The sequence below is a fragment of the Arachis hypogaea genome, chromosome 15 (genome assembly GCF_003086295.3).
Source record: "Arachis hypogaea cultivar Tifrunner chromosome 15, arahy.Tifrunner.gnm2.J5K5, whole genome shotgun sequence".
NCBI classification, from domain to species: Eukaryota; Viridiplantae; Streptophyta; class Magnoliopsida; order Fabales; family Fabaceae; genus Arachis; species Arachis hypogaea.
The window spans coordinates 151,740,399-151,751,366 of record NC_092050.1 but is presented as its reverse complement, the minus strand read 5'-3'; the positions used below and the strand labels follow the sequence as shown (position 1 = coordinate 151,751,366).

General features: G+C 32.9%; 1 protein-coding gene across 1 annotated transcript; it reads left to right on the top strand.

Moving 5' to 3' along the window:
• Nucleotides 1-3,471: 3,471 nt before the first annotated feature.
• Nucleotides 3,472-4,827, top strand: LOC112749267 (uncharacterized). The gene has a single exon (XM_025797528.1). The coding sequence runs from the start codon at nt 3,472-3,474 to the stop codon at nt 4,825-4,827; it is 1,356 nt and encodes a 451-aa protein (XP_025653313.1).
• Nucleotides 4,828-10,968: the final 6,141 nt, after the last annotated feature.

Here is a 10,968-nt window from a genome sequence, read left to right as displayed (position 1 = left end):
TCCAAAATAAAGTAGGAATGCTTAACTTGAAGAAAATAAGCATAAAGCACTAAACCAACTTAAATGCAAAAGTATCTAAGAACATTGATTGAAATTCAAAATTTTTGCTGCAGGTCGTGATTGCCAGATGAAGATGGCCCTGCGCGTGACGAGTTCAGTGTACTGCCCAAAAAAGCCAGCTCTGCAGCAACTTCAGCTGGCAAATTGCCTCCTTGCTATTGACTAGATATCCCAAGACCTTATGTATCGACTGTCTCTTCGCCTGCTCTTCTTCTAGCTTGGCCGTCAATTCTGCAATTCTCCTCTCGTACTCTTCATTGGGCTCTACAGAACCCAATGGTTGTCCAGCAGTGTTACCAAAGACTTGGGTGGGATATGATCCAGCACCTAGGGCACGAACTCGTCCTGGGTGCTCCTTTCTGAGATCTTGTGCTAGCGAATCATTTTGTGAAAGGTGCTTAGAGGATTCATCTTGCCTCTCAACATTCGCAATTGCTTCCTACAAATATACAACACATTAGAAAGGCATGAGTAAATAGTAGCACGATATATACAGTAAGCTAAGTTGCTTGAAATTTTCAAACATGACTTACACTAACAACACGCACATCGGGATGGATATACGAGCCATTCTTTTTCTTATGAGTCATGATAAACAACTCTCCTCTACCAACGGGCCTTCCTTGCTCTTTCTCCTATATCATTGATATCGACACAATTATGTAAACAACAACAACATATTCAGGAAGATTAATCAAAATCTTAATGTAAATAATTACTTATTACAACTTCGTCTTTTTTTTTTGCCAGTGTTTTGGAGCCCCCAGTATGTGTGTAAAGTTGCTTGCTCCGATTTAAAGCATTCTGTTTACACTTTTTCTATGTACAAATAACAGAAAAAATGTAAATGAGAAAGAGATGTTGAATATAAAAGGTAAGGGGTGTAATATGTGTACACATGTATGTTCTTTTGGAAATAATAAAAAATACTAAAGCTTACCTTTGTTTCTTCCTTCTGGCGATAGTCAAGGAACTTTTTCCATTCATTTTCTTCTATTCCTTTCGGGCATTGCTCAAGATTTTTCTCGTAAGTCTTTATTTCTTTGTAACATTTATGATACAAGTTGTGCCTTGTATCCTTTCAGTTCTTTCCTATCCTCTTCATAATTTCGCACTTTAGTTTTCCTCCGGCATCGTCCACATAATGAAAGACCCGCTGCAATTAGTTGACGTTGTCATTAACCAAGACCAACTAACAAGCATAACACTGATAATTTGAAGAAATGCCACCACCATTACAGGCTAATTTAAATTAATAAAGTATGACACTCAAATCCAGTACAAGTAGTCGCAATTACGTATAAATGAGAAGTGCTTAAATAAACATGTGAAAAACAAAATTTGAAAATTTTATCAACCATATAATTTACACATGCAAAAGATCTTACAAAAAAAAACGGAAGAACTAAAAAAACTGATCGGTTCTGCCGGTTCACCGATTGACCACCGATTCGACCGATTTTTTTACCAGTTTCTTGTTATACAGTTTTTGGGACGAATCGAACCGTTCTAGTGATCGGTTTCTGGTTAACTCAGTTGAACTGGCCGGTCCGATTCGATTTTCATAATTATGATTAAAATTGTATGATAATAATTTGAAGAGAAATGGAATTATGTGTAAATTTAATTTTTTTAAAAAATATATATTTTTTTATGAAGAACTATTTTACTTTTATTTTTTAAAAATATATCTAAATAAAAAAATATTGCAAAAATAATTCACACTTTTTTAAAGAATAAGTTATGTCTTATTACATGTGTAAAATTTTTTTTGATGCATTGAAGTGGTTTCTTATGTTTAAGTTTATCTTTTTATTTAATATAAAACCAACTACAACTAATTATGGTATAATAATTTTTGCAAATTATAAAAATTCATTAAATCTTGACTTTGTTCAATTTTTTCTTTCTCAAACCATTTCTATAACAATATATAAAGGGAATAAGAGAGTTTGGAGTCTAATTTTCACTTTTTCATCTTATTCTAATTACTAAACAATGATAACTATAATTGTCATCTTAAAATTTGGTCCAAAATGTCATTATCAATCAATTTTTCGATTTTTTTCACACCATTTTTTATTTACACATAACTTTTACTCATGTTGTCTTCGATTTTTTTCTACAGAGTACATATAGTACTCTCCATTTTCTTTTACATGTTAGATAACCTAAGCTGATTTATTATTTTAATTTAATTTCAACTGTTAAATTTAGATTTCTAATTTGAAAATATAAATAAACAAAAAATATAACAAAACAAAGGTCAAAAAAGCAATTATACTCATTTTATCTTTTTTTATCAACCCGCAATTTAGTAATCATTTTTAACCAAAATAGATATCGTGACGATGATTAAAAGGTCCAAAGTTAAAATGAAATTCACGAAAGGCAACGCGTTTAGGGTTCCAATATTCTGTAATTATTTTTTCTATTAGTGGTTATATTTTTTGTTTTGTGGGCAAGAATTTTATTATATTTCTATTAGTTTAAGTTCTTTATATTTTTTTAGTTTTATAGTAAAATTAAATTTTTAACTACTAACTTATTTGAAATACATGTTATATATAATGATGGAGATGAATCATCTTTTTTTATGTTATTTATCATATGTTAAAGTATATTTAAAAATAATATAGTCTAAAAAAATATATAATGCCTGATAATCAACTAATAATTGAGAAATCCAAATTGAAATCGTAGGGGATCTTTTATTCTAAATTAGAAAGTAACTGACAATAAAATATAATTTATTGATTTGAATTTATAATTTCTTTTAAAATAACAATAGAATCATTATTGGATTTTAATATTTAATTTTTCAATATTAGTTAACATAAAATGAAAACAAGTTCGACCAAGTTGAATGACACCTAAACCATAATTTAGTTAAAACAAGTAGAAGTAATAAAATATATAATAAAGATATTAGTTACACATTCTTCACTTTAAAGTACATTGACAAAAATTTTAAATAATAACAATGCCAAAACTATAAAAAGTGCTAACAAGACTATATGTGGTTGTATTTTATTTAAGTATTATTCGTCACAATTTCTCTTATGAAAATAGTAGCAAGTGAAGGAAAGATATTTTTTATATTGTGCAAACCTCACTAAATTTCATATCAACTGTAATTCGCTAAACCTAAGTTGCTAGCTAAAACTAAATCGTGATAATTCTGATGGAGGAAAATTTTTACAAGTTTGTTTTCTCATTTTTCTTATGCCACTATTAATTAGTTCGATATATTTTGATACTATATTAGATATTGATAAAACCTGGATTTCAAAGTCACAGAATAGTGTGGAATATAGGCAAGGATTGAACAATTTTTTAGACTTTGCATTTGCGAATGCGTCCTCTGACGGCATGATAAAGTGTCCATGTCCTAAATGTGGGTTTTAACTTATGCAAACAAGAGAGGATGCATACGATCATTTATTGTTACGACCATTTTCCCCTGGATATACTATTTGGCTGCGTCATGGTAAGAAGCCGGTTGAAGAGAGATCTGGATTGAGACGAGTAGATGAAAATCTGGTATCCCAAGTGAATCAAATGCACCAAATGGTCAACGAGGCATTCAATTTCATGATGCAACATGGGAGTGAGGACATCACAACAATCGAACATGCAAAAGACAATGAAGACGTGTTACTGTACTTATATGAAGGTCCAAGTCGCGCCGCGCAGGATTTTAACGATCTACTGTCAGATGGAGAGCAGGAGTTATATCACGGATGCTCAAAGTACTCCAAATTATCATTCTTAGTGAAGCTTTATCATATCAAGTGTATGCGTGGTGTGAGTGACAAGGCAATGTCCATGTTTCTTAACTTACTGCGGGACGCATTCGAACAAGCAAAACTTCCAAAGACAGTGTACGAAGCCAGGAAGACAATAAGAAAGTTGGGTATTGAATATATCAAGATAGATGCTTGTCCAAATGATTATATGATGTACCGAGGTGATGATGAGAACTTGACTAGGTGCAAGAAATGTGGATGTTCAAGATGGAAGCAGAAGACTAAAAAGGGCTCTATTGTTAGGCTCAACGTACCTGTGAAGAGAAATGAAAAACCTATAGCAGCCAAGACTCTTCGTTACTTTCCTCTCATACCACGGTTGCAACGATTATTCATGTTCAACAAGACATCAAGTGATATGTTATGGCATAAACAGGCGTGTAATAACGATGGTTTTCTTAGGCATCCAAGGGATGCTGAAGCATGGAAAAAGTTTGATGCAAAGTATACTAATTTTTCGACGAATCTGCGCAATGTTCGCCTAGTCTTGGCGAGTGATGGATTTAATCCCTTTGGGAATATGAGCACAAAGTATTCCATCTGGCATGTGATTCTTATTCCGTATAATCTTTCACCCTGGCTTTGCATGAAACATACATCTCTCATTCTATCCACGCTTATTCCTAGGCCGAAAATACCAGGTAACGATATAGATGTTTACTTGCAGCCTTTGATAGATGAGTTGAAGCAATTATGGAATGTCGTTGAAACGTATGATGCCAAAGAGGGAAACACTTTCAAGATGTGTGCGGCACTGATGTGGACTATCAGCGACTTTCCAGGATTGGGAAGCCTATCTGGCTGGAATACGCACAGTGGGTTAGCCTGTCCTACGTGTAACTTGGTCGCTAAGCCACATCGGCTGAAAGACAGTCAAAAATGGTGTTTCATGGGCCATCGTCATTTTTTGAATCAGGGACACAAATACGGACTAGACCAAAATAGATTTGACGGGTAGGTCGAAGGTAGAGATCCACCAAAGAAGTTATCCGGAACAGATGTATTGAGGCAACAGTCTAATGTGCACCTTTCATTTGGGAAGAGTTCAACTGTGACATCCAAAAAAAGACGCAATGGTCAGGATGCAGATGAAGATGACTCGCATTAGAAAAAGAAGAGTGTTTTCTTTGACCTCCCGTACTGGGAGGATCAGATGTTGCGTCATAACCTCGATGTGATGCATGTAAAAAAAAATGTGTGTGACAATGTGGTCTTCACTATCCTAAACGATAGCGGCAAATCAAAAGACAATGTTAAAGCTCACAGAGATTTACAATACATGGGCATAAGGCCTGAATTATGGCCGGGGGAAGGTGGTAAATATCCTTCTGCAATATTTGCGATGTCAAATTCACAGAGGGATGTATTCCTGAAGACTTTGCAGAATGTGATCTTTCCATATGGTTACTCTAGCAATGTTGCTCGTTGTGTTGATTTGCGACAGCGCAAGTTATCTGGGTTGAAAAGTCATGATTGCCATATTCTGATGGAACAATTACTCCCAATTTTGGTGAAGAATGCACTTCCGAGTCTGGTGTCCAATGTGATTGCAAATTTGTCATCATTTTTTTTTTGAGAACTTTGTGGGAAAGCCATAAACCCTATGCAGCTTGCTAAACTTCAGAATCATGTTGTGCAAACCTGTCAGATGAAAATAATTTTTCCTCCATCCTTCTTCACCGTCATGGTTCACCTCACAGTGCATCTCGTTGATGAGGTTACTCTTGGTGGACCAATATATTATCGGTGGATGTATCCAATAGAAAGGTTAGCTTGCTGATAAACCCCTTTAGTACACTCAGTTGAATTAATTGTGTATATACTAAGCGTTTTATTGTATTTATAAAAAAGATATTTAGGACGTCTGAAGCAATATGTTCATAATAGGGCACAACCAGAAGGTTCAATTGCAGAAGACTATTTATCTGAGGAAATTCTGACTTTCTGTTCTAGATATTTGGATAATATTAAGACTAGAATCAACCGACCAGGGCGAGTTGATGATGAGCCCGTTGATGTTCTTCATAATTCAGGAAAAAGGATGTTCCCAGCTATTGGAAAGGCATTAGGGGTTGTTTCGCATTTCGAACTCACTCCAATGGAAAAACATCAAGCTCATCGCCATGTGCTAGTCAACTGCAATGCCGTGGTTCTGTTTGTTGAGTAAGTATACACATATATTTCTAAAACACCAATATAACTCTTTTCTCCCAGTGACTAGTTGGACTAATTTTCTTTTCTCCCATAAAGTACATTTAGGGAAAAGAAAAAGCGAAGCTTGTGTCATCAGACAAGGTTGCAAGCTAAGATAGATAGTGTCGTCCATGCAGAATTTCCTCGGTGGTTCAAGCATGAGGTTGACAGAATACTAACCTGAGCAATGTGTTTTTAGCCTGGAATTAGTACTATATGAAAACCGATTTTAATATAAAGCATGAATGTTATGTGGTTCCAAGTTCCAATGGAAAGTACGCTTCATTCGAAAGATTTGAAGTTGCTTGCGTGCGGTCCCATGATTCAAGCAAGACGTTTTGGGGCATACAATGTTAACGGGTACAAGTTTAGAACTATCACAAAGGAAAACGGGCTGAAAACACAAAATAGTGGAGTATATGTATCATCTAATACAAGAAGTTATGCAAGCATGCGTGATAATAGAGTGGCAGTTGGTGGTGTTCCGTATTACGGAAAAATTGTAGACATAATTGAATTGAATTATAGTTGTTCCTTCACAGAGGTATTGTTCAAATGTGTTTGGGCTGATGCTACTACCAATAGAGGCATCAAACAAGACCATTTGGGGTTTACCAGCGTTGATTTCTCTCGTCTGATACACACTGGTAATCGAGAAGAAGATGAACCGTACATATTGGTATCGGAGGCTCAGCTTGTATACTATGTGGATGATGAAGTAGCTAAGGAATGGAGTGTTATGGTTCATGTGAAACCACGGGATTTGTATGACATGGGAGAAGAGAATGAAGAAGCTGAAGTTGGTTTTTCTCTACAGCCAGGGTTGAACATGTCAGCGGAATGTGACATTGCAGATTTACTGTTGACAAGGGAGGATGATATAGAAGACCTCATAGAAAATGCTTCAGAGAATTTCGATGATGTCGAGTGATGCTTATATGAAGCATTTTAATGTAATTTAAAAATGATCTTTTTGTCATAAACTAAGTTAAATAAACTCAACGTTGTACGTTGTTTTCTTTGGTTACTTTATACTTGTGTAATTTTTATTTGCAGTTGAATATTTATGTTATTGTGAATTTTCATGAATAAAAGCAGATTTTTTGTTTTTTTCAACGATTTTAATATGGAAAAGTTAGTTTACGTTAAATCCTTAATGCTGTTTCAGTTGTTATTTTTCTTAGGGTTGCATTTTTGATAATCTTGCTATCTATTATTCAATATAATTTCACTAGTGTTATGTTTTGAAAACACTAGTGAACATAACATGACGGTGGAACAGGACCAATAAAAATTGAGGACTTTTCGTCATCCTCTGCAAGCACAACAATTGCTACCAGAGCTTCTGTTTAAGAAATTTGCCCAAACTACTAACAAGGGAGATGGTAATTGTCGAAAATTTACGTTTAGTTTTAAAATTATTGTCTTAGCATATTGTCGTTTGTTTTTTTTTCTAAGAAGTATTTAATGACCTCGGAGTTCTCAGTTTCTTCTATGTATACTCATTTTGTTATGTGCATGTTGATATTTTCAGTCTTACCTGAATATTCCGGAGAAATAGCTCCTGACAGTCCAGATGGAGAAGAGTCTGATTTAGAAGACAATTTAGATGATATCTCCTCTGTTGCAGTTGACAGATCCATGCAGTTTAATCTCAATAAGGTTTCGGAAGAAGACAATGAAACTTTAGAAGACCAACAAAGACAAGATGATATACATGTTAAGAGAAGGTGCTTTGATCTAAACAAAAGGCCATGGTATGGAGATGAAATATCAGATCGTGTAAAACGTGAAGTCCATAGATTCTTAACAGAGTATTTTTCATCAGCTCAATATAATATTGGAGAGAAATTTTGATCTTTTATTATAAGAGTTACGTTGATTCCCTTAATTTAATGATTTGGGTCGCAGTTGTACATGTTTATCTACTTTTAGAGTTTCTTGATTTAGGTTTAGTAAGGCATAACTTCAAAGAGGCGTAATTTGATTTATGCTCTCTAGAACTTTATTTTAACTTTATAAATTCAGAGTATGATTTTATTTTCTTCTTTTACATCCATGTTTGAATGAAAATTTAAATGCCAATAAAGTAAACAAGAAAATCTTATTGGTAAATTTGTTCACATGAGTTAACATATATAGCTTATTTAACTTGTGAATTTTTTTTACGTAAACTGAATTTTGAAAGTGTTACGAGTTTAAGTAACAATGATTTAAACATATGTAGCTTAAGATAGTAGTCTTTACTTAACTAGATTATACCCAGATGGTTATTACTAAAGAAAACATTGCAATACGTGGTAATATGTATTTTGCGGGGGTTTAAACAAAACCGCCGCAAAATGTAAAACAAGAACTCACTCGATGATATATATAGCGGCGGTTTTCTAAAAGACGCCGCTAAATACAAACCTGATTGAAATATAATGGCGGTTTGAGAAAAACCGCCGCTAAATGTAGGTCTGATTACAGCCCCAACCCCTAACCGCCGCATGTCATCCTTTTGCAGCGATTTTATATAAAACCGCCGCAAAATTTTCATCGCTATCTGCCGGAATTCTTGTAGTGAATAGGCGTCAGTTTCTCGCTTTCTTTACTCACACATAAATGAGTGTGCACACACACATACACACATATATTATTTTCTCTATCTTAATATAATTTGGTTTACTTCTAAGAAAACTCTTTTAAAAAAATTTATGCTAAAGAGAAAAATATTCTCACTTTAAATTCTAATTCCTGTTAAAATTATATCGATTAAGAAATAAGTAGTAAATCAAACGACCGTTTATTCATAATCAATATCTGAGTAAATATTATATTTATAGTTTTTTTCTTCCAATGTATTATTTTGTCAAATGTATTATTTTATTATGTTACAATTTAGCTGTATGTATTTGTTATCATTTACTCATACTATTTACTGTTTAAAATTATGTTTTTTATTATGTTTTAAAATATTATATAAATATTATTCGAAATTAAAATCTGTTTATTTGTTATCACACTACAAGAAAATATGTTTATTGCCACACTTTTTAAATAATTTCGGGAAATTCTAATACGAAAATTTGTAGCTAACGATAATAACGTGAACTGTAAATACATTTCAATCAGACTTCAGCTAATAGAGATGATATTAATAGTCTAATATGTAACTCACATGTTAAATCTATTAATTCGTTCTAATACACTAAAAGAAAAGACTACCATAAAAGTGAAGCCACCAGTGTGTAATAATAAAATTTAAAATTATAAACTCCTTTTTTGTTTTTATATAGATATTAAACTCATGATTTATTTTAATATAATTTGTATTTTTTTCATATGAATTATAGATATACTGCTTATTCATTAAGTTGTGAAAACTTATTCTGTCAGTTTTTTATTTTATTTTTTTCAGATAGAGATATAGATTAAAGTTCTAATAATTTTTCTCTCAATATAGATATATTTTTTAATGAGATCTTATCTTTCAAAGGTCATATAATTTATACTGTAACATTAAATTTTTTAATTAATGTTCCATATATTACAAGCAAGGGCTATCTTTCGTGTTTTATAAAATTATAAATTTATATTTGTGCTATATAATAGATGCAGCTTTAAATTTTTTGTTTTAAAAACAATTAACATTTAAAAATTATACGATAAATAGACTTGTTAAAAAATCTTTCTTTCACGTCGATTACTGTCTAAATCGAACCGTGACAAAAACAATCTTTAATATGTATTAAATTATTTTCAAATTAATCTCTTGGAGTGTTCTTTGCCACTTCTATATTTTTTTGTGATAAATAAATATTTAACTATTAAATCAAATTATTTGGAGAAGATTAACTTTTAAATTTATGTTATATTATTCCAACTATATCAAATTGTGGTGATTTTTATCACAGAATTAAAGTTGTCAAGATAATCGAAGCCATGCATTTGTGTAAAATTTTTAGCAACCAAGCCGCCCTTGTGCCTTCTTTTGAACTAAAGATGCATGATTGTAAGACAAACGTGAATGAGGTGTAATGTGAATGTGGTGCAACATGCAATATAATATAGCTTCAGAATTATTAGGATTTTTGGTAGTACCATTTGAATTGTCATTATTAGATAGTGTTGGGTTTTTTTTTCTTCTTTGTGAGACCCAAACCCAACATTTTGGGTGTGTATTCTTGCACCTTAGTGTCACAACCCTAATTCATATTTTGGAGGTCATTTGAGAGAAAGAGAGTAGCCACCAAAGAGAGAAAGAGAAGGGGAAAAACAGAATTTCCGTTTTTGCCCAAAGTAGTAAATTTCAAATGGCAGTTTCTCAGTTGTTCACCGTTGGATCGGCTTGAAATTTAAACTGCGTGTTTCTATCATCTTTTTCTTCATTATGGTTGGTGAAGATGTTGATTGGAGATTTGTAGTGAGAGAAATTGGCTTTGCAAAAGAGAAATTAGGTTTCCCATTTTTACACAGAGCAGCAATCTTGGAATGGCATTTTCTCATTCTTTCACCGTTGGATCGACGTGAAATTTGGACTGTAGATTTTTCACATCTTGTTCTTCATTCTGAACGGAGATTTTAATTGGAAATATGCAGAGGGAGAAATTGGCTTCAACAGAAGCTCTATTTTTTTGGGTATATTTCATCTTACTTCTAATTTGTAAGCTTTGGTGCTTTGATGTTTTGGCTGGTTATATGCACGTTTTTGTGCTTTGTTTGAGACTCTCTTGTACCTTATTTTATTATAGTAGAGCTATTTCATTGGTCTGGACGACCCATGGTTTTTACCTCTCACATTGAGGGGGTCTTCCACGTTAAAATCTCGGTGTGTTCTTGTTATTACTTTACTTGTTATATTTGCTTGTTATAGTTGCTGCCATATTGTGTTGTGAGTGCTTCCATATTGTTCTTGTGTTGG

Excerpts from the sequence above, each read along its gene's own strand:
- LOC112749267 (XM_025797528.1), top strand. The coding sequence starts at position 3,472 with ATGCAAACAAGAGAGGATGCATACGATCATTTATTGTTACGACCATTT.